This window comes from Myotis yumanensis, unplaced genomic scaffold, assembly GCF_028538775.1.
Source record: "Myotis yumanensis isolate MYYU_CA2020_CCGP unplaced genomic scaffold, mMyoYum1.0.hap1 SCAF_2, whole genome shotgun sequence".
NCBI classification, from domain to species: domain Eukaryota; kingdom Metazoa; phylum Chordata; class Mammalia; order Chiroptera; family Vespertilionidae; genus Myotis; species Myotis yumanensis.
This window is the reverse complement of record NW_027223753.1, coordinates 46,528,894-46,552,364: the sequence shown is the minus strand read 5'-3', so window position 1 is coordinate 46,552,364 and position 23,471 is coordinate 46,528,894. Positions and strand designations below refer to the sequence as shown.

The following is a 23,471-nucleotide window of genomic DNA, read 5'->3' as shown; positions in this document are numbered from 1 at the left end:
TACATACAAACATTCATATACACATGTACAAGCCATTAGGGTGCATGACTGAAAATAGTATGTCAATTATACCTAAATTTTAAAAAGTGTTGCACTAATCGACTAAGCAAGTATTTTGGAAAAGTCAATGTGCTTCATCTACTACTCTAAGTACTGTATACATTATTATATGTTGTAACTAATTCATGGCTGCAGTTGATACTCTAGAAATTTACTCTTGCATTACAAAGAACAGCTATATATATCAACACACACCTTAGCTATTAAACAGACCTCTCCCTATTTCTCCCACCCCCAGCCCCTGGTAGCCACTTTTCTACTCTCTTTCTGTGAGTTTGGCTTTTTTTTTTTTTTTTTTTTTTTTAGATTTCACACATAAGTATGGAATCTATGCAGTTTTGTCTTCCTCTGTCTGGCTTATGTCACTTAGCATAATGTCCTCAAGGTCCATCCCAGTTTTTGCAAATGGCAGGATTTCCTTTCTTGTGGCTTTTTGTTCACACTTTTTTAAATCTACTTATATGTTCTATTCAACTCTTAGGAGATACAACTGCTCCTCTCACCTTAGCAATTCTCAATTCAAATGAGACTCCATTCTATAGCCAGGCTCCTTAACCCCACTCACCCATTCGTACTGATAGAAAGTGAGGTCTGGCCCTCCGGTCCTCCAGTGTGCTTACTTATCACCCTAGTCATGAGCCTCTAGTTCATATTGGCTTGGACATTGGGTGTATTTTTTTTTATTTTAACTTAAATTTTTTTCAAACACAGTTTACATTCAATATTATTTTGTATTAGTTCCAGGTGTATAGCATAGTGGTTAGACAATCATATACTTTACAAAGTGTTCCCATTGCATTTTCATATGAACTTTTAAAAAATATGCTTTCATTGATTTTAGAGATAAGACGGGAGAGGGAGAGAGAGAAAAACATTGATGTGAAAGAGAAACATTGATAGGTTGCTCATGCATATACCCCGACTGGGGACTGAATCCTTAACCTGGGCATATGCCCTGATTGGGAATTGAACACGAGACCTTTTGGTGTACAGGATGACACTCAACCAACTGAGCCACACCATCCAGGGCTTCATATGAATTCTTTTATAGACTCAACTAGACTATTTTTTTTTTTAAGGGAAAGGACTATTATTGTTCTTATATAGTTATAAATAATAGCCATAGAAATATATCTTTCAACCTGATTCTTTCCCCGCCCCCCCCCCCCCCCCCGACAATTTAGAAAAAAATTCTGAATATGGCATTGTATGGCAGCCAGGAAAATCACCACTCCTCTTCTCAGAAACAGACCAAAAAGGATACCAATGAGACTGGGCTGCCCTGTTTTGATTATTCTACCAGATACACATTTTAAACACTGTAATCATTAGAGGAGTCCATTGCCAAATGGAGGCAAGCTTAAGTAATCTTCCAGGACTTCTTCCCATACACACCTGTCACACTGACATGCAAAATACTGGTAAACCTGTCTGAATACATCTGACAAAGTTTTTCAAAGAAAAATATTAATGAAGTTTAGTTGAGCATTCAAATTAACTCAAGAATAGAGGAGGAAAAACTAATGTAAAATGAACGTATCTGGAAAATAGATATAGACTATGAGAACTAGTATGGGTTTGAACCCTGATTTTGGGGGCCACAAATAGGAAATTTCCTTTTCTTTTTAAAAAATTTAATATATTTTTATTGATTTTTACAGAGAGAGGAAGGAAGAGAGATAGAGAGAGAGAAACACTGATGAGAGAGCAACATCATCAATCGGCTGCCTCCTGCGCGGCCCCTACTGGGGATCAAGCCCACAACCCAGGCATGTGCCCTGACTAGGAATCGAACTGGTGACCTCTTGGTTCCTGGGTCGACGCTCAACTGCTGAGCCACATGACCCGGGCGGAAACTTCCTTTTCTAGCTATATAAAATGACCTGGAACCCCTAGCTCTTGGTGCTTATCAACACTGACAAGCAATGTTGGTTATGGGAATTAGTGAATGAAAAGGCATTCATAAGACCTCCCTCCAGGATTTCAGGGAAGACTAGTGTGTAACAAAGCCATGGTATTTGTGGGGGAGGGCAGCAAAGGAAATAATACTGGTCACCATGAAAAGTTTCCCGAAACACATTATTCCTTTTAAATAACAACAACACAAACAACAAATGTTTAAACAACATTATATGCAACCCTTAGGGAAGGAGACAAAAGGTAACCCCAATTCAAACTTCACAGACTTGGCTGTCCTATATTCCACAGGAACTGTAAAACTCAGTTATGTTTTCTTACTCAGGTATAAGAATTCAATGGTTTCCCCCTAAAGTTCAGGATAAGGGAGATTCTTATCACAAAAGACACAAAACGCACTTCTCTTATTATGTTTGAGTAGGCTGTACCATTTTTTATTTTTAAGCTCTAAGTCTTGTGATTCTTTTCTTAGAAACACCAAGTTCCCCTCCCCATCACTCCCCATCAAGAAACTACTGTCATAACACGAAGGCTCTTCACTTTAGAAAAAACACACAACCCCAGTATTCCAAGGAGAGGTTTAATTTTCCGGGAAGTCAGGAAAGCCATCCATTCTCTCCAGCAGTTCAAGAACAACCATTTATTCATTATTAATGACACTGATTCAGATGTTCAGGAAGGGGAGCTACGTCCCACACACATTAAAATATTGGCTTCTCATTTTATCCCATTGCATTCTTAAAATTTCTTTGCATATTCAAGATAGTCCAGGAGCCCCTGACCTTGACTACAGCCTAGCAAGGAGGCCTGCTTTCAGCCTGGCGGCCCATCCGCTAGGACACAAAGGGAACGCACCTTGCCTGGAGGCACGAGCAGTGGTACATGAACAAATCACTATAACCATGAACACTGTCCATTCATACAGTTTATTCCACTAGACTGCCATTTCATACACAGTACGAAGGGCTTTCCTGATAGCACACGTAGTTTGCTTCCGGTACTGCGGACGAGCCTTTTTTTTTTTTTTATTTAAAAAAAAACATTATATCATAATACCCTATCATGAAAACATTATTCAGTGACTTTTTTCCAACTACACATAAACGGAGATTTACCACACACACGGTGCAAGAATGTCTTTATATCATATTGGAATCACAACGGGTGAATCTAAAATACATCACTGTCATTGGAACACTACTTTCAACTCACAACGCCATGTTCTCGTAGCCCGATCCGGTTCATCTCTGAGTACAATCACCAAGCAGCTTGGCGGGCAACTTCCCGCATACCCGGCAGCAGCTTTGAACGATGATGTCAAAAGAAATCTCTCACGCACAATCCAAATTTCCAATTTTAAAAACTTCTTCCTTTATGCATTCAATATTCTCAGAATCGAAATAGGACATTTTCAAATTTCTCGTCTCTGAAACAAGGAGAATGAAACACAACCTCCCTTCGCTGGAAGGCTGGGGTTGTGTCAGGAGGTTTCCTAGAAACCCGAGAAAAGCATTGCATGGGGAGTGGGATTGTGTTAAAAAGGAACACAATTTTCTTTATAAGTTTCTAGGATTTCTCTGCCCCTCCCCACCTCTGTCAAACCCAGAGAAAGAATACTGTACTGTACTACAAACCAAGGTATGTGTGTCCATGAAATGATGGTCTAAAGGAAATGGATGTAAACATGTCAGAGAGAAAGATTTCTTCATTTTCCCATTTGCTGGAGTGGGGAGGGGGAGGAGGGAGGCGGGGGGGTGAGATCAGTTAAATAAGAAATAGAACTCCTTAGTCAAAGAACCACTTCATTACACACAACACAGCTAGGGATCACTGCTGAAAACTTCTCATGTGCTTCCTTTTCTTTCCCCCAAAGTTTGAGAATGTTTGCAAGTTCAATAAATAGTAGAAAAATAATCCTTTGCTTAGAAATCTTGAGATGCATCATTTAGAGCTTCACACGAGTCCCCTACGGCAACCGTGGTGTCTGGGTACCACCGAGGAGCAAAGCGAAGTCTTCAGCGCACACGCTGCTCCTGGGACAGGCCAGGCCGTGCCACATTCCCCGGCTCCGCTGGAGCGCATTTTTCTCTCGCCCCGTCCGGTCCCGTTAAGGAGAGCCGAGCGTTTCTGGCTCCTCAGCACATTCCTCTGGCTCAGCTTAACGAAGGCTCCCAATGTTTCCTGTGTAGGTTCTGTCTCTGTGTTTGGAGGTTTGCCTTCAGTTCCATTCCGTGTGGGTCACGGCCGGCTCGTTTATCAGGCTAATTTCCCCTCCGTGGCAGAACCAGCCGGGCACCTTCCCAAGTGCGATTGGGTTGTTTCTCTCCTTCTCCAATGTATTCGCAGGCAGGACATGAGTTCGATCACTCTGGACCAAGCCCAAATGCAAGGGGTTTCTTGCTGTGGGTTTTAGGCTGGTTCTTTCCCTCTCCGGAGCGCCCTGCACCTCCCAGCTCCCGTCTTCTCACGGAGGTGCGGGGTGGTTAGCACTCCGCATCCACGGTGTGCACGGTCACGGCCGCCTGGAGGTGGTGGCTGTGATGGAGCGTGGGGTGGGGCAGGCGGTAGTGGTGGAACTTGTTACTTAGGAGGGCCGCGGTCTGCGGCGGGGCGTCCAGGTCCAAGTCCTCATCGTGGTTCCCCACGTCGACCCCTGCGGACAAGGGGTCATTGTTGCACGGAGGGTTTTCACTGTCTTCCTGCGGGCTCATCGTACTGTAGCCTAGAAAATGAACAGAACAAGTAAGCCGCGGGGAGCTTCTAGAAGCAGGGAGGAGATGTCACCTCCTGTCCCCAGGGCACAGGAGGCGGTCCTACCTTTGCGCTACACCGGTGCCAATGCTTGCAGGCTGTCAGCGGAGGGCCAGGTGCTTATTTTAAAGAGATCTTGTGTTGACTGTTTTTTTCTTAAAACAATTACCCAAGAAATACCTAATCATTTCAGACAACTGAGAAAGTCTAGATCAGAAAAAAAAAATATGCAAGGCCCTGACCCGTTTGGCCCAGTGGATAGAGCGTTGGCCTGTGGACTGAAAGGTCCCAGGTTCGATTCCGGTCAAGGGCATGTACCTTGGTTGCGGGCATATCCCCAGTGGGAGGTGCGCAGGAGGCAGCTGGTCGATGTTTCTCTCTCATCGATGTTTCTAACTCTCTATCCCTCTCCCTTCCTCTCTATAAAAAATCAATAAAATATATTTTAAAAAATTAAAAAATATATATATGCAAGAACCCTTTCCTTAAATCAACAAAATAAAAACCAAAGGTATCTCACGTCCCATCTGATCAATAGATAACCGCCAGTGACATTTGGGGAACTCTCCTCCCTCCTACACTTTTCCTTGAGATGAGATTAAGGCTATTTTTTATTTTAAAGGAAGAGAAAAAGAACGGTAGCTTCACCCAGCTGGCATGGCTCAGTGGTTGAGCATCAACCTATGAACCAGGAGGTCACGGTTTGATTGCCAGTCAGGGCACACGTCTGGGTTGTGGGCTCAATCCCCAGTGTAGGGCGTACAGGAGGCAGCCAATCAATGATTCCCTCTCATCATTGATGTTTCTATCGCTCTCGCCCTTCCTGAAATCAATTATATATATATATATATATATATATATATATATATATATATATATTTAAAAAGGCAACTTCAAGAAAAAGACCCTAACAGGTCTCAGATCAGTTGGGGACTGGTGGGCAAAGCTGGGCTTCAAAATGCCTGAATGTGATGCAACAGTAAGAACAAAAACAGTTGCCACCTTATCTGCACACCTGCTCCACGGCAGGCACGGATGTCATGTCATTCCTGCATCCCAACAAAGCAGGCATTTTAATATCCATTTTACAGGTGAGGGAAGCAAGGATCAGAAAGGTTAACAAATCTGCCTGAGGTTCCAGTACCAACTCCATACACCCTCACAGGAGCTAGCAAAGGAGTCAACTATTCTCTGTGGGCGCTGGCCCACTGTATTTAAAGATTCATTTCTTCTGGTATTCTAAGTCATACATGTTTCAAAAGAAAATACCCTTGCTGATCAAAGGATTCCAAGAACGCTGGCATGTTTTTAAATATTGCAAAAATCCCCTTTAAAATGTTTGAGAAGTGACAGCTCATTAATATTTCCGCTGCATCTACAGTTATCATCCATCAGCACTCACCCGTGGGCAGCGCTAGTCACAGTTGTGGCTGTGCAATTGATGTGCCTGCATACGGCTAAGCCAGAATAGTTGGTGGTTGAAAATGTGTGCTTCGTGCAAAAGTGAGAAAGGCAATTCTCTGCCCTCAATGAAACATTTCCCAAATGACAATTAGTTAAGTCAGTCCAATGCCACAAATATTTATTGGGCGCCTACTAGGCCCCTGCCGGAGATACCAAGATGGAAACCTGGTCCCTGTACAAGGAGCTCAAAAGCTAGTACTTGAGAAATCAAACAAGTATAAACATAACTCAATTCAATTACTCATTCATTGAAGACCACAGTGGGGCTGGAGACTATAAAACATACATAAGAGATGTCTTTTATCCTTAAAGATTTCAGGAGACAGATATCCATGAAGCTGGGCTTATTGCAATGCAGATAATGGTAAGTGCTATCACTGAGGTATAGTTAAAACCCAGAGTAGGGAATGTCTACGTCTGGCTGGGGGAATGAGGAGGCGCCACAGAAGAACTCATCTTTCAGTTGGGCTTAAATGGATGAACAGGAGTTGGGTAAGTGGATATGAGCAAAAGAACAGGTGAGCACAGCCACAGAGGTGTGGAAACCTAAGGATATACCTGTCCCATGTGGCTAGGATGAGTGCCAGCAGGTAGTTGGAGAACAGGGCAGGTAGAAACTGGGACGGTGAGTTCAAGTCACATCATGTAGGCCATGCCAAAGCCCAGAAAACAAAGGGACAATACACGATTTTGAAAATACCTTAGGATACCCGAGTAAGTGACACTCCAGGTGGCCCTCATGGGACAGGAGTGATTTATTAGGAAAAGGAAGGGGCAGAGGCAATGTGCCACAGAGAGGGAGACGAGCACATGCAGACAGAGCAGCTGGAATGGCCCTAGTGGACTGGCCAGTGGTGAGAAACCTGGTGTCGGGGAGGACGATGTGGGAGATGCCGCTGGACAGGGAGGCTGGGACCAGATCAGCAAGGCTGGCTGAAGCTACGAGTTGGGATTCAGTAATGGGCAAGGGAGGCAAATGGCAAAGACATAGCGTGTGTTAAGGTGATCCCTGTGGCAATGAGGCGGCTGGACAGAAGGAAGGAGCGATCAGACGCTCAGAAGACGGGGCAGGCGTGTCAGCCCGAGGAGATGGTGAGGACCTGACGTGGGGCAGCCGTGGGCTTCGTGAAACTCTTCAAGTGCAGAGTGGGCTGGATTTGGTGACTAAATGAACTCACCTGGTGTGTGTGACAAAGGAGTTATTACCTCGAGGAGAAGGTCAAGGTTTCTCGGTTCAGAGGCTGGGGAAATTGTGATGCCTTCTCCCAAGACTAAGAGATTGGGAACCAGAGCAAGTTTCTCAGTTTTTCAGTTTTGGCAGTGCTGTGTCTAGACCAGGGGTGGGCAAACTTTTTGACTCGAGGGCCACAATGGGTTCTTAAACTGGACGGGAGGGCCGGAACAAAAGCATGGATGGAGTGTTTGTGTGAACTAATATAAATTCAAAGTAAACATCATTACATAAAAGGGTACGGTCTTTTCTTTTTTTTAGTTTTATTCATTTCAAACGGGCTGGATCCGGCCCGCGGGCCGTAGTTTGCCCACGGCTGGTCTAGACTATAAGACTGGATGACAGAATGCAGACTGGTGCAGCCACTGTGGAAAACAGTATGGAGTTTCCTCAAATAATTAAAAATGGAACTTCCATTTGACCCAGTGATCCCACTTCTGGGACTATATCCCAAGAAATTAGAAACACCAATCAGAAAGGATATATGCACTCCTATGTTCATAGCAGCATTATTTACAACAGCTAAGATTCAGAAACAGCCCAAGTGCCCATCAGTAGATGAGTGGATAAAAAAGCTGTGGGACATTTATACTATGGAATACTATGCAGCTGTAAAAAAGAGAGACCTCTTACCCTTTGGGATAGCATGGATGAACCTGGAAAATAGTATGCTAAGTGAAATAAGCCAAACCAAGAAAGACAAATATCACATGTTCTCACTTATTTGTGGAACCTAATGAACAAAAGGAACTGACCAACAAAATAAGACCCAAAGCAGGGAGGCATGGAACAGACTGACATACCTCAATGTGGGATTGAGGAGACGAGAAGAAATAAACCAAAAAACTTATATACTTATATGTATAGCCCATGGACATGGGCAATAGGGTGGTGAAGATGGGGAGGAGGTAGGAGCTGGTAGGGGAGGGAAGAGGGAGAAAATGGGAAATATCTGTCATACTATCAACAATAAAAAGTATATTAAAAAATAAACTGTGGGGGAAAAAAAAGACTGGATGGTAGACTCCCAACCTCAGTTACAAAGTGCTACATATGCTTACATCACTGTCTGCTCTACATAGAAGGGACTGATGTGGAAAACCTGGTTTTAGTCAAGTGCAGTGTCTATGCTGATTATTTCTGATCAACCTTTAGAGCTACGCTGTCTTCCTCTTTCCTCCACATACTCCTGGGAGCCTTCTGTCTCTGGTCACTGGCACACACTCACAGTAACTGATAATTCACTTTCACATTCATGATATAAAACTCAGGGGGGTCCGTCTGCCTGGCTCCCCTTCCCTCCTCTTGCTATTGTGCACCAGGCTTCAGTTTGAGGGTCTTCTCTGGAAGCATCCCCAACCAACACCCCCTACCCCTAGCCCAGTGTCCCTTCTGTGAGTTTAAACAGCATTCTGTGTACATCACTATCTTAGATTTCACCGTGTTATAATATAGGGCTGTCTTGTCCATTAGCAAATTCTTTCTAAAAAAACACAGTAACTTATTTATCTTTGTACTTCTAATATTCAACACAATACTCACACAATTAAAAAAAAATCATGCATTATATTCCCAAAACAAAGGCATCAATGATTTTTTTTTCAATTATCTGTGGTGACGTTCAACAGTCTTCTCTGATAAGGAAGACAATCGAGGATTCCCCGGGCCCTGCCCAGGGGTTCTGACTTAGGGTCCAGGGATGCTCTGAACCTGACAGGGCACAGACCCAGGGTGGTGGGGATGGTGCAGGTGTCCCTGAGGCAACTTGGGGCACCCCAATTTCTCTTGATGCTTTCTGATGAGAACCCCAGCAGAGGCCCTTCCAAAGTGAACCACTCACTTCAGGGCCATCCTATTTAACTTGCTCAATCCCTCTGTAATGTAGGCTTCCCTTTATCTCAATAATTAATAAAAATCTGCAGGGAGGAAGTAAGTTGTGGACAAGCAGGAGAAAGACAAACACATATTCTCACTTAACAAATTAATTGTTCACTTGGTGCCATGCAACTCGGTTGAGCACAGGGAAGAGTGATGAATAAAACAGACTCAATCTCTGACTCACGGAGGGAGCCCTATTTTAAAACACACAGGATATTTACCAATACTTTCAAAGGAAAAAATTCGTTACTGTCCAAAGGCGTATGCAGAGAAATCTCTACAAAGATGATCTCAATCAAGAAAACGGTTTCAGGAAGGAGGTCAGGTATTCATTAAGAACAGAAGAGTCAAGATTAAGCTTCTGGTCTTTGGTATTCTGCTTGTATATCTAGCTGATGGTTTCTAAGAAACCTCTCTAGATGGTTAGTTAAGGATGTTAGGTCTCTCCAGGGACTCACTCACCATCTGGTGGCCACAGAGAGTAACTGCAAGACAGTATCTGCACCTCTAGACAATGGTCTGCTGCACTATACAGGTTTTGACCAGATTTTCAAGGTTCAGCATTTGCCTTTTGAATGTTTTGGAATTTGCTTAACTTGGGGAAAATTTCCCTCTTAAAAAGAAAAAAATGTTGCTTCATATACATATACATAAAGTTTCTAATAAGATGGTAACCAGAACAGATTCAAAAGGAACAAATTATTGGTGGTTTTTATCTTTAAAAAAAAGAAAAGAAAAGCCAGTAGATGATTAGATAAAACATGATAGCTTCAAGAGAAATAATGGGCAAAGCAGATATATAATTAAAAGCACAGGTAGGTAGTAACTGTTTTAACCTGCTCGTGGCAGTATCAGTCCATAGTTGAGTGCTGAAAACAATCGTTCCAGATCTTAGAATATTGACAAAGATGATTTCACTTTTCAGAAACCATTCTTAGTTTGAATAGAATTTTTTTTATTGAAATACAAAAATTAAAATGAGATTCCTTTGAAATACAGAACTCCGTTGGTCACACTAAATATTTCTAAATAAAAAATGTAGCCTGAAAGTTTCCAAGGTTAGTCTGGTAACATTTAATTTTAATTCTAGGAACATCACAGGTCTGAACCGTACCACAAAAGTCAAGTGTATCTGTGTTACTGTTCTGACTTTTCTTTTGTGTATCAGACCCCCAAACTCTTGTGGAACTATGCTCCCTGGGTAGCAAAGAACCGTGGTCCTACAACCTCACCAGTTCAAGGGCCAGCACATGCCACTTCCCCCCTGGGGTCTTCCATGATTTCCCTGCAGATGAAAGAGGAATACCTAAGCTGCTTCTTCTTTGTTCCACTCCTTTAAGGAAGCTGTCATAGTCAGTCTTTTATCAGTCCTTAGGGAAACATGCATTCATTTACTGTTTACCCCTGGACTGTAAATTGCTTGAGGGCAGAGTGGGTCTGTAGGTGGGGAGGTCAACCCTGAGCTCCTGTCTGCCATACATTGTTTCGTTATTCCCCACAACTTCACTGGCGGGGAAGTTCTAATCCTGTCTTAATAATTAGGAAACTGAGGTCCAGAGTAGCTTCGCTAAGTCTCACAACTTGTAATGAGGAGGAGCGGAGATATCCCAAGTGAACTCTGCTTGACCTTCTCTTGTAAGCCTTCGACATCACCGCTGCCTGGCTCACATAAATGACACCTCCCCTTCTCTAAGTCCCCCCACCCCTAGCCCCCCGGCCCCATGCCTAGCAAATAGCAGATGCAATACAGTCACCATATAGGACAATAAAGACGAGCTAGAAGCGTGCTGACAAAACAATTAGATTACTAGTAGATCCTTGTTTTAATGTGGACATACGGCTTTATCTTCTATGCATGATAGGGACATTAACTCAATGCCACCAATTTTACTGACCCACCATACGGGTGCGGGGATGTGACAACATGCAGTTAAAGGCTATTGATTTGGTAGTGCATCTGGAATTACGTGGAATGTCAACGTCTCCCACTTCTTTTTGTGTTGCATTCTGTCTGCACGAGAAACTATTTTTTATTCCTTGGGGATAACAGGGCTCCAATTATTGTGAAAAATGAAAGAAAGCAAGCCCTTAGCTGGATTCCTTGGCTTTCAGATACTGACACTGCTCCACTCCTTTTATCTAAGCTGTTGCTTCATATGCCATTTTACTAAGACAATGGGAGAGCTAATGGAACATTCTCAACGTCACTCAGAATTCCAATTTAGTATTGAAGTAATTTCAACTGAGGGAGAATAAGGGGGAGGGAGGGGGAGAGAGGACAAGGGAGGGAGGGAAGGAAGGAGGGAGAAGACTCAGTATTTCTGCTGAATAAGAAATTATTTCTGTTGAACTTCAGTAGCCTCAAACCTGTTTTATTATTCAAAGGAGAAGAGGCACAGAAGTGCCTGGCAGAATGCATTTATAGAATGTTCAAAGGTTTTTAGGGGAAAAAGGCAGAAAGTCAAAGAAGTAGAAAAATTTAAGTTCTGCTTTGACTCTCCATAGAAACGCCATGTTTCTATTTCGTTGGTGGGAACAATGTCATTCAAAGCTCAAATTAACAGCCTCCAATTTACAATCAGGGCTTTAGCTCCTCTTTTCCAAAGGGAGTCTGAGGACCTGGCTGTCGGGGAAAAGGCCAGATCGGCTGCTTTGACAAATACCCACTCCTGCATTTCTCAGCCCAGGTGTGGGAGCACTGTGTTTGAAGACATGTTTTTCTTTTCCTTTTCAGGATAGATGTGCAGAAAGCAGAGTCAACTAAATGCATTATTCATGCATTAAAAAAAAACCCTGATTCTGGGGAGAAAGTAAGTATTTCTGGAGAATTAAACAGCTATGTGAAAAATAAAAAAAACTGCTGTTCTCTATGACAACAGCCACGTGGACGCCGGGCCGGGAAGGTGAGCAGCTAAGTGGTACAAATTCCTGGCTCATTTGGCACGCAGCACCTTTTCACTACTCAGCCCGGAGCCCGCCTTAGCATCCTACAAGGACTCTGTACAACACCAGGACTGTGCCCACTAGTCCCTTTGTCCCTAATGCTCTTTCCTCACCCGTCAAGGCCCAGAGTAAATGCTGTCTCTTTAATGAAACTTGCCTAGAGCCTCCCAGGCAGGGCTGGAGGCCGGGTCGGGGAAGGCCAGAGGACAGCATGGACTCTTGCCCTGTCCCCAACGTAGGTGCCTGGGAGAGCCTTGATGATGCTGGCGTTTGCCAACTAGCAACACTGGGCGGTAGGACCTATTTAGGCTGCCTATTTACTGAGAGTCACGTGGGCGGGAGAAGCTTTCACTCAGACATTATTCAGGGCGAAAACCTAGGCAGCCACCTGTGTACCAGAGTTCATCTCACTGGGCCCAGGAGTGCGGAGACACACGCAAGGCTGCCCTTGGGCTCTTATCACAGTGTCACGTTGGAATGTGTCTTTTTGGAAAATCATGTCAGAATAATTGCCTTGAGCACAGAACAGGAAGGAGAGAGAAGAGTGGGCATGAGCGCTGGCCCGCAGGGGTCCCCCGGGGCCCGCAGGCCCTGGCGCAGGAAGCGAGACCTTACCATGATCACTCTCGGTTCCCGAGCGGCCCCAGTAGCGACGCCTCCTCTCCGGACTGTGTGCGTGCCGCTCCATGACCGCGGCTATAAACCGAGTATTGCTGACTGTGGAAGACAAGGACAGCGAGTCACGCCTATGCCATGTCCTTACTGTATCAAGGACATTTACTCTGAACAGGCTCATTTGCATGTTGGGGTTGCTCTGTGGAGAGCTAGAATATGTAATTATTTTTTTTTTAAAAAAGCTGAGGATTAGGGGAGCTGGTTTTAGAACTGGGGCAGGGAGAGGTTCCTAATTACGTATCTCCACGGGTATCAAGAAGATAGGCTCTAAGTCAGGGGTGGGGAACCTTTTTTCTGCCAGGGGCCATCTGGATATTTATAACATCATTTGCAGGCCATACAAAATTATCAACTTAAACATTAGCCTGCTCTCCTTGCTCAAACATTTAATTAACTCACCCCTAACACCTCGGCAGGACCAGACCAAATGATTTTGTGGGTCTTATACGGCCCGAGGGCCAGACGTTCCCCACCCCTGCTCTAAGTAGTTGAAGCCTGCAGTATCTCAACACTAGTGGAGTTCTCTTTTAGTAAAGAGCTGCCCCTTTCCCCACGTTGTGTACATTGCTTTAGGGATTAAAGAAAATGCATCCGGGACTATTCCCTTTCTAATACACTATGTTGGACAGTAATGAGGAGGAGAAAGAAATGGAAGGGTGAGGCCAAAGCAATGCATTCCAAAAAGAGCATCAGGAAAGCTTTTGAAATTTCCTAAAACAAAGCAAACACCTATACGTATTCCTAATGAAAATGGGGGAGAAGACCTCATCATGTCAAAGCCTCTTAAATTTTAATACAAGCCAAGAGGATATAAAAAGGAATATTTATTCCGGATTAGCCTCCTGCTGACACCTCTGCGCGAGGCAGCGGGATACTCACTGATGCCTCTGTCTTCGTGGCTGTCGTCGTCCCTTTCATCTCTGTCATTCTCCAGGTTGGACATACGCACTGACATTTCTACCCATCATTAAAAAGAGAGAAACATGACTATTTAATCAAACAAAACCAACGACTTTAATACCCTGCAGCGGGCTCGCTGGATGGCTGGGTGACAGCATTCCATCAAGAAGAACCCGATTTTGGAAAAGAAAAACTAATACCCCCCCTTTTTTTAAATAGAGGAGAGAACAGGAATCAGAAGAGGGAGAATAAGTGAACAATTGGACCTGACACCGATTTCTGAAGAGAAGAAAAGGTGATAGAGACTAACTCTGCTGAGACACCCAAAACAGAAGGAAACGGTCTCAAACCCCAGCCAACCGAGTTGATAAAATGGTGCCACACAATCATATAAAAGGTCAGGCACAAGGCAACCCTGGATGGCAGCCGCCCTCAGTGTAACCCACCTTACCGAGGGGGGAGAGCCTGGCGCTGAGCCCTGTCACTGAATCGGGCAGCATTACCCCCTGACCCCCCATCAGGATCGTGGCCACAGTCAAACAGGCCGACGCCCCTGTGTTTCTGGCTGCCAGGTGAGCTCAGTGGCTCCTGACCCAGTCCAGGAAGAATGCTGGGTCAGCCTCAGGTCCATACAGACCGGTGAGCACACCCCTGGAGCTTTTCGGAATGGGTTGGGGAGGGGTGTGTGTGTGTGTGGCCCCTTAAATGGTTTTGTCCCTTGCAAAGGAACACAGATACCACATTTAACTCTTGGTATGGAAGCAGTAATTACAGATTAATCATTTTATACCTGGCTTCATTTACCTATCCTGTCTTAAAAGATAGGATTATTCCTTTGAATGTGTGTTCATTCACAAAATATATAATAAAATAGGTAACACCAACAGAATGGTTCCTGTTCTTGCCCATAGTGATCTAGGGCCTCTGTGTTGGCCGGTGTTTTGGGGACAGCAAGGGCAACACAACTGAGCTGAGTGAAGAAGAACGTTTCCCACTCGGCATTCCAGCTGCCTGGCTGGCCTGCTCCAGAGCAGGTGTGGTGGGCGGATGCTGCGTAAGGGAGAGGAGCCAGGAATTTCCCAGGGACTCAAAAGGGGCTAGAGGAGCCAAGCAGGTTCGGGGCCCTCTGCACCTGCTCTGGAGAGGCGGGAAGTGCAGCCCTGTTCTTATCGATGCTCAGAGGCCCACACGATGGGCCACCAGCTTCGGCCCTGGAAGCACCTGCAGAGGCTGCTTGCCCCTGCAGGAGCTTTGAGATTCTTTCCCTGCGAGCTCACCTTGAGCGGCCAGAGGAGACATGTGCTGATGGCTCCGACGGTGAATCTGATGGCGGTAGGCGTACACGGCGAGGACCAGCACCATGATGCACCCCATGATGCCTCCGGCCACGGGGCCCACAGGGGCACTTTTAATCATGTTCAATGTGATCACCTCATCACCTTCATGAAAACAAACAGATGTCCCTTGTCAGGAATAGAGCGGGGAGGGGTCTGGTGAGGGCAAGGAGAGCTGCTCTCACCTTTGAATTCCTCAAAGATGACCCACAAGAACGTGGGAGCAGTGACTTCGTTTAATTCCTGGTTCTCAAATTAAATTTCAACGGAGTCAGAACACAATTAGCAAGATCTAGTAAAATGAGTGAGTAGATGAGAACCACTTAAACACACCGTGGCCAGTGCTGGGAGCCCAGCTTCCTGGGGTGGGGCTGCTCTTGGAAGAGAGGTAAGAGTAGTGAGGGCAAGGTGGGTTCTTTGGGGTCATGTGACTGAGTTCACAGAAATAAATGGCACCCAGTATAACCAATATGTGTTCAAAAAGATCCCACATTTCAAAGCTTGTGGGTTTCCTTCAAAACAGTGGTCGCCAACGCGTGGTCCGGGGACCACTGGTGGTCCGTGAGGTCTGAAAGGTTGGCGACCGCTGCTTTAAGGAAACCTTTGCACTTTTTAATTTTTTTAAAATATATATTTTATTGATTTTTTACAGAGAGGAAGGGAGAGGGATAGAGAGTTAGAAACTTCCATGAGAGAGAAACATTGATCAGCTGCCTCCTACACACCCCTTACTGGGGATCAAGCCTGCAACCAAGCCTGCAACCGAGCCTTTGACCAGAATCGAACCCAGGACCCTTCAGACCACAGGCCAATGCTCTGTCCACTGCGCTAAATTGGCTAGGGCCACCCTTTGCACTTTTTAGACAGAAAACTGCAGGTAGGTATACACAGTGACTTAGAACAAGGTCACGCTCCCTGTGTCTAACCTGCTTCAGTAGTCATATGTGAGCTCAGAACCCGTCCTCACATTGGAGCTTTTCTTCTACTGATGGGCTAATGTGGGGAGTTGCTAGTAAACAAGGTATTCACTAAAGGCTTAAATATTTGCCTCTCCTGCCAGCTAAGCTTTAGGCATTTGTGCTAACTCCGTGAAGACACTGACATCTCACTGTGGGATGCAGGTAGTATTTTTGAGGTCTTGGAGCCCAATCCCCGAGGCTTTCACCCCTACAGTGATCCTGTCCCTCACCCCAAGCCACTCCAGCTGCACTGGGTAGCTCTGGCTTCTGTTGACCTCCATGGCCCTAAATAATGATTTGTGGCCACACGACTTCTCGCTCTGCAAACGTAGTGAGGGAAATGGATGCGTGGCGGTCCCTCCACCCACCATCGGCCCTGTGCTTCTGACAGCTGGGACTCACATTCAAACAGACTCCGGGGTTCAGCCACGCAGAGATCAGGCCTGACATTTATCAGAACACGCTTTATGAGGATGAATTCCAGGCTTGCAAAACCTGGCAGGCCCGACGGCTGCTCACTCTGCACAGAATATCTCGCCAGCTTTGGAGGAAGTCAGCGGCCTTGGTTTTGTAATGAAAAACTACTGGCAAAGGAATCAGGGAGGCAGCGTGGAGGATCGTTTTAAGATTTCTGTCCTCTTTTTAAAGACAGGAAAATGTGTCTTCAAGAATCAACTTATTATGGGTTCCCAGCAAACATACCTATGGCTCCCATGTCATCAGCGTAGGGACTTTTGGCTCCCACAATCCCCCCAAAGCATTCTTTCTGGGGCGCACAGTAGGCTTTGTCCAGGTGAGTCTTTCCATCGCTGTCCACCATGCACCACTCGCAGTCCAGCACACCAAAGCAGTCCCTGCCAGAGAGACGAGGCTGAGTGTTCCAGGAAAAAGTGCCAGGCGGGGAGGGCACGTGGGCTTGGGCACCCAGCTCTCCAGATGTCCATTACTTACGAGTGCTCTCACTCCTCGAGCATCAGTTTCCTTTCCTTATAAAACCAGAATAGCAACAACCTGCTTTATGTCCCTCAACAACTTGGAAATGAGAGAAAGAAAACTGCTCTCTCTGAATCCAACCATGAAATCCATGCAGCACGGATGAGTGCGGGATTATTTAAAATCATCTTAAAAGACCGAGTGGCCCCAAGGTTTGTTGGACTTTGGCCTAACACCACCCAAGTGTCTGGTCATAAAAAAAAAAAAAAAAAAAAAAGGAAGGAAGGAAGAAAAATATGGTCAAATAACTTTGGGAAACAGAGGTGAGTAAAACAGATTTTCTTACTGTCCATTTCTTAGAGCTTTTAATAAGTTAAGTGTACTATGGCTCTAAAAGAATATATGCAGTATTTCTCAAACTTAGTTGACTTTTGGTTACTGTATATCATCTCAATTTATTCCTACCATTCCTCTGCCAAAATCTACACCCAAAGTAGAACTGGCTGCCCTTTCTATCCACGAACTGTTTGATCAAATGGACGTGCAGCTCTGTATATAATAAACGAATCACCTCACTCCCATCCCTTTAGGTTACCACAGCCCCTGTGCTCATAGTGTCTAGTCCCGAACACCCTAGGGAGGAGGTGGGAGGAGAAGAGGACACACAGTTTTCAGTTCTCAAAACCACCAGGAAGCATTCTCTGCTTTCTAAGAAATAAAATGGATAAGCTTCAATGCATCGCACACAGAACCTTGGCTGCCGGGTTCTGGAGCCCATGAGTTCCTGTCCCGCCCTCTTGCGTCTTCATGCCATGTCCCCTCATTCATTTATTTTCATACTTTATCTCAAGAATAACTTTCCCACTCATGTGTCACATACGGTACAAATGCCAAGTAGGTGTAACATGTGAAAACTGGATGAGCTTAAACCTGGTGGATAAATAAAAGGCTTATGGAGTATCAGTTTTGGATCTGAAAAAAAAACAGATACTACTTTTTAAAACACCAAGAAGACGCATAATAAATACCAGCTGGAAAAGCTGGCTGAGGCTGCTGGTCACTATACTTTACTGGGTTCTACTCTCCACACCATCACGTTGACGTGAAAGCACCCTGGACCCTGCTTACCCGCTCTCCATCCTCTGACTGCACCTGCTGTTGACACACTGGTGAAGAGCATCTTGCAGGCCAGGGTCCGTAGCTGTGTATGTCACCGGCTCCTGGTGGACCTCGCAACTTGGGTTTCTATTCAGGAGCAAGTCTGGAGGTTAGGACCACGTACATGCCAAGCTCATCATGCCCCTGGCCCCTACGGTGTCAGACAGATCTGGGTTTGAATCCTGGCTTTGCCACTTAGCTGTATAAAATCTTGGGCCAATCACTTAACTATTCTGAGCTTCAATTTGTACATCTTTACGTGCAAAATAAATATCAAAAAATTTAGGAAAGCATAAATATTCAACAAAATAGGAATACATAAAATCAAAAATGGATGTTACCTCCCCTCACTCACCATTCTAAATCTTACTTTTCAGAAGTAACCACTGTTGTCGGTTTAATGGGGGTCCTTTTATACTTTTTTTCTATGCCTAAATAAACATATACAGTTGATCTTTGAACACACAGGCTTGAACTACATGGGTCCACTTATGCATGAGATTTTTTTCAGTAAGTACCTGTCTTGTTTTTGATCCATAGCTGGGAGTCTGCAGACACAGAGGGCTGACTCTCTGCATTGTTCTATGGCATTTTATACAATGGACTTGAGCGTCTGTGGATTTTGGTATCCATGGGGGATCCTGGAACCAATCCCCCATATATATCGAGGGACAACTAAGTTTTTGGGGAGTCAAAAGTTATACACAGATTTTTGACTGTGTGTGTGTGAGGGTGCTGCCCATAACCCCTGCTTTGTTCAAGGGTCAACTGTACTAATATGCATACACACAATATTCTTTCTTTTAAGTTCTAGAAAAGGGACTTACCACAATTTATTTAACTAGTCTTAAAATTTGTAATTTGACATAAATAATGCTATGTTATGTGTGCACATGTGTGTATTAAATATACCTACATATTTATCACACAGTTAATTAGAAAACTAAGTGACTTAATGTACGTGAAATAAACGCCATAGGGTAGGCCCTCGGCGCATGCCTGTAACAGTCTCATATTTTTGGTGTATAGCACATATACTGTTACTCTTCCACAGCATTTACATTTAAACCTGGAAGTGGACCCCATTTTAAGGCGCTACGGAACTTGAAATGTGGCTCACCGAACAGTTAAATCAGAAGAATGAATCATCTTCTTATGCCCCAACCCAAAACAAATCTATAAACAAGACTCAGAGCATATATATTGTCCCCCAAAATGTATATATATATATATACTTTGAATAATTATAAAGATAGTGTTTGTTAAAATACATTTCAGTTTCAAAACTGAGCTGTCAGCTGTTAAAGTATGTACACACTTTTTGGGGAACACCCCATATACAGTACATAAATTTTTTTTTACCGGTTTTCTGCATTGGTGAGGTTGCCAGTACACTCATTGACCTCCAGAGGGCACTCACAGGGACATTCACATTCATTTTGTTCCATTCTGAAAAGCAAAGAGAAAGTGACCATGCAGAAGGTCAATAATAAAGTACATGTTGTTCACATACCAGGGGAAACAAAACAAACCAAACAACACTTGAGCTAGTGAAAATGGACAGTAACGACGAAATGATGACCAAACGTTTAGATACACAATTGGCCTCAACCCACTGCCCTTTGGATAAGGCTGCTGCAAACAACATAGCTCTAAATGCTTCTGTAACCAGGACTTCCCTTTTCTCCAGGACACACACAGCACTTTCTGTTTATTCTGCAGATGCCCCTTCAGAACGACTGGCATCAGTTAAATTATTCAACAGCATGATAAGCAGAGACTAGGACCCATAGCATATTTACCGGTGACAGTTGAGGCAGAGCCGATCCACCATGCTACAAGCACAGAAGGCAAGGGAGTCGCACGTTTCGTTGACAATGCCCACAAACGCGTTGGTTCCTGGGATCCTCGCCAGTCTGTACTTAGAACAGTGGCTGCCGTGCACAAGGTTCGTCAAATCCCCCTGTAGACAACCGAGGTGTCAAAAGTGACAGACAACAACGCACAAACTCAGCCCTACCACGGTGAAAACAACCTCTGAACCATTTGCTGAAAACAGCGTACAATAACACTTTGTCTCTGATTACAAAAGTAGGACATAGTTATGTTAAAATGTTAGAAGATAAAAATTATTTACAATCCCATCATAGATAATGCTCATTTAACAGCTGTATATACATCATTTATTCTTTTAGCTACAATTATAAAATAAAATTTTCATGATTGTTTTTATAATCTGTTCTTTCCTTTTTAACACACAATAATATATCATACAATGAAAATAAATTCAAGAAGCAATAAAAGACAACTCTCCGGTAAGGAATAGTTCAGAATTTATTCAAAGGCAAACCTAAATAATCAGAAAACAGGCATTTGCACCCTCCCTTTAGATAATAAACATCTGTTCTTTTAGAATAATAAAATTATTTTAAAACCAAAGCCTTTTTAAAAGGCCAGGGTCCTGCTTCCAGAATTGTTAAACAATGCAAGTAAAGCAAGCACCCTTTTCTTCATTCTATAACAAGGACGTGTGATAGCCAGTTTCTTGAGTTGTCAATGTTGTCACCATATTAGAAAATCAAAGATTCAAAGGTGTCATTGTAACACTGAGTGTGGCCATTTTTGCCTACACGTGTACCCTATGTAGTAGGCCAATTATTTAAAGGTATGCTTGTTTCCATGCCAGCATGCCCTACACGTGCGTGGTGAGGATAAGCCTAACTGAGAGCCGCAGCACTGAATGGGTTCTTAGAGGTCTAGGCAAATTTTCCACTGCCTGGAAAATGCCCGCCTCTACAATATAAGCAATAGTATAGGCTTTGCATCCTGTTAGCTCCAATAGCCAGGAATGCTCCAAGTCCATTTTGGAATAACTGATGCCATTAAGAAATGATCCTAATTCATATAGGGGTCGGCAAAAGCAGGTTTACAGCTGTGAGTACGTAAAACATAGTTTATTCTTGCATTATTATTTATTAATTATTGTACTATTTTCCATGTGAAATCTTTGTACAAATGATAGTAGATACCGGGTAAGTTAGACTTCCATAGGACAACCTTCCCTGGCAGCTTCCCTCTGACTACGCTCAGGTTTGTCAATGTCCCCTCTGGAGAGCACGCTCTTCAGAATGACATGGGCTCTGAACAGAGGAATAACACTTTTCTTTTCTTTTTTTAAATATTTTATTGATTTTTTATAGAGAAGAAGGGAGAGGGATAGAGAGTTAGAAACATCGATGAGAGAGATCGATCAGCTGCCTTCTGCACGCCCCCTACTGGGGATGTGCCCGCAACCAAGGTACATGCCCTTGACCGGAATCGAACCTGGGACCCTTCAGTCTGCAGGCCGATGCTCTACCCACTGAGCCAAACCGGTTCGGCAACACTTTTCTTGTTCTGAACACACTCTCCTTTTCACATATTCATTTAAAAAATTCTTCTGTTCCTCCAGAAAACTGTTTTTGCTGTTGCTTTTTTTGAGACTAAGTAGAATTAGGATTTTTATTTAAGCTATCATATCTTTAAAATCAATTTTAATTATACATTTAGTGATGTAAATACCTATTTCAAATAAAAAGCTTTCTTCTTTTGGGTAACTTTTTGTTTTAATTGTTGGTCCCAACTTTACCTGTTTTAATGCTCACCTAGCTAGGATTACTTACAAATTTATTTAGGTAAGTTTGCCGTCCCTCAAATCATAGAGTATTCTAAGCTAAAGAAAAGAAAGGACTTTTGGGTGATGTACATGAGAACACCCATCTTACAGGGTGGAAGACCAAGAGCTGACCTAAGTTAGCTTTACAAATTTCAGGAGACGGAGTGATGTCTAGAAGACAGGAAGAGAGAAACACGATGCCGCATGTATTCAGACAAGAGAGTGGGACAGGCATTAGCAGACATTCAGTGTCTTTAAGCAAACAACACTGAAACAAAATACCCGGTGGGAGCACTTACAACAGTCACTTCTCTACTCTGGGCTTTATATCCCACCATTGTCATACTGGGGGGCTGGACTCCGGTCCTGTCCTGTCATTCTATAATTCTAATTCAATGCAACAGCCAAGAGCAAGATAAACATCACCATTATTCTATTTTACATTCCATAGTGGGAAGGGATGCGAGAGTGTTACGAAATAGACTTACCACGAGGCTAGTGTTGAACTTGTAAAACCTCTGTACTGTCCTGTCACTGAAGCTGTTGCACAAGTTTTTCTTGACGAAGTTGGGGTGGTTCAGGATGTCATTTGCTACCAGGGGCTCCTAAGAAGGCCAAGCAGAAGACACAGGCCACATAATTAATGAGCTGCAGGCTGCGGGAGAGCTGAGCTACCCGCTTTGCAACAAATACCTTGTGGGTGATGTGCTGCTGTTCCACAGGCGCGTGGCCTTTGGGGTCAATGAGGGTCGGATGTGCCACCAGGTAACCCCTGTCCTCCATGATGAAGCACCTGCACCAACACAAGTGACAACCCTCAGTCGCTGGAGCTGTTTTTCTGTGCTTTCACAGAGCATTGGTCTTGCTAGCCCTAAAACAAGTTGCATTTATTCCAGGTTCTCAATAAATATTCATTGATAAAATGGAAGACGACTGGCAGTCAGGTAAACAGGTACATCCTTCTTGGGGGGTGGGTCAGTTAAAGATGAGAGCATTACATCTGCCTGTGACGTCGCCTACAGTTCATACAGAATGTGACCACCCAGTCCAAGGAAGATGGGCTCGAAGATCTTTGGCAAGGATGTATAAGTAAGAGGTTAATTCTTTATTTTGAGGAGGGAGATTGTGAAAAGAGTGGCCTTGAATGTTTACAGGCACACACTTGAAGTAAACCATACAATTCCTCCTTTCGATGATAAGCATACATAAAATATGACATTCGGGAGACATAAAAAATATATTGGATGGAAATACTAAATAAGTAAAGCCAGAACTGCTTTAATCAAGACTATATTCTGCTCTATTTTACTCTACACTCTTCAAAACAATTTGCCATGAATCCTGTATTTCCCCATTAAGGGCCAATGTGAATCTTAGCGGTGATATGAAGAATGGGTCATGAGATTGAAATAAGAACGCTATTTTTAAAAGTGGCCTGCATTAAATCAAGGGAATGCCTTTGCTTTGATCAGACATGTTCTTTTGAAATTCAGGCAGAAAAGACTTTTAGTTCCATGAGCCTCTTTCTGGGGAAATGTGAAAGGAACAATCTAAGCATCTGAAATATCTCACAAGGACTTTGGTTTAATAACTAAGTTAACATCAAAAGTTCT

The 23,471-nt window shown here is 43.9% G+C and overlaps 1 protein-coding gene across 3 annotated transcripts in view; it reads right to left on the bottom strand.

Annotated features, from left to right (window-relative positions):
* Positions 1–1,239: 1,239 nt before the first annotated feature.
* The window catches only part of CACHD1 (cache domain containing 1), a 212,717-nt gene continuing 190,485 nt past the window's right edge, over positions 1,240–23,471 (bottom strand). For all 3 annotated transcript variants that reach the window (XM_070405283.1, XM_070405284.1, XM_070405285.1), the window contains 10 exons: positions 22,552–22,651; positions 22,347–22,463; positions 20,006–20,166; positions 19,566–19,652; positions 18,174–18,290; positions 16,815–16,966; positions 15,097–15,258; positions 13,799–13,876; positions 12,860–12,961; positions 1,240–4,699 (listed from right to left, as the gene is read on the bottom strand). In XM_070405283.1, coding sequence (XP_070261384.1) covers positions 4,461–4,699; positions 12,860–12,961; positions 13,799–13,876; positions 15,097–15,258; positions 16,815–16,966; positions 18,174–18,290; positions 19,566–19,652; positions 20,006–20,166; positions 22,347–22,463; positions 22,552–22,651 — 1,315 coding nt within the window. In that variant the 3' untranslated portion in view covers positions 1,240–4,460. The remainder of the gene's footprint in view (positions 4,700–12,859; positions 12,962–13,798; positions 13,877–15,096; positions 15,259–16,814; positions 16,967–18,173; positions 18,291–19,565; positions 19,653–20,005; positions 20,167–22,346; positions 22,464–22,551; positions 22,652–23,471) is intronic.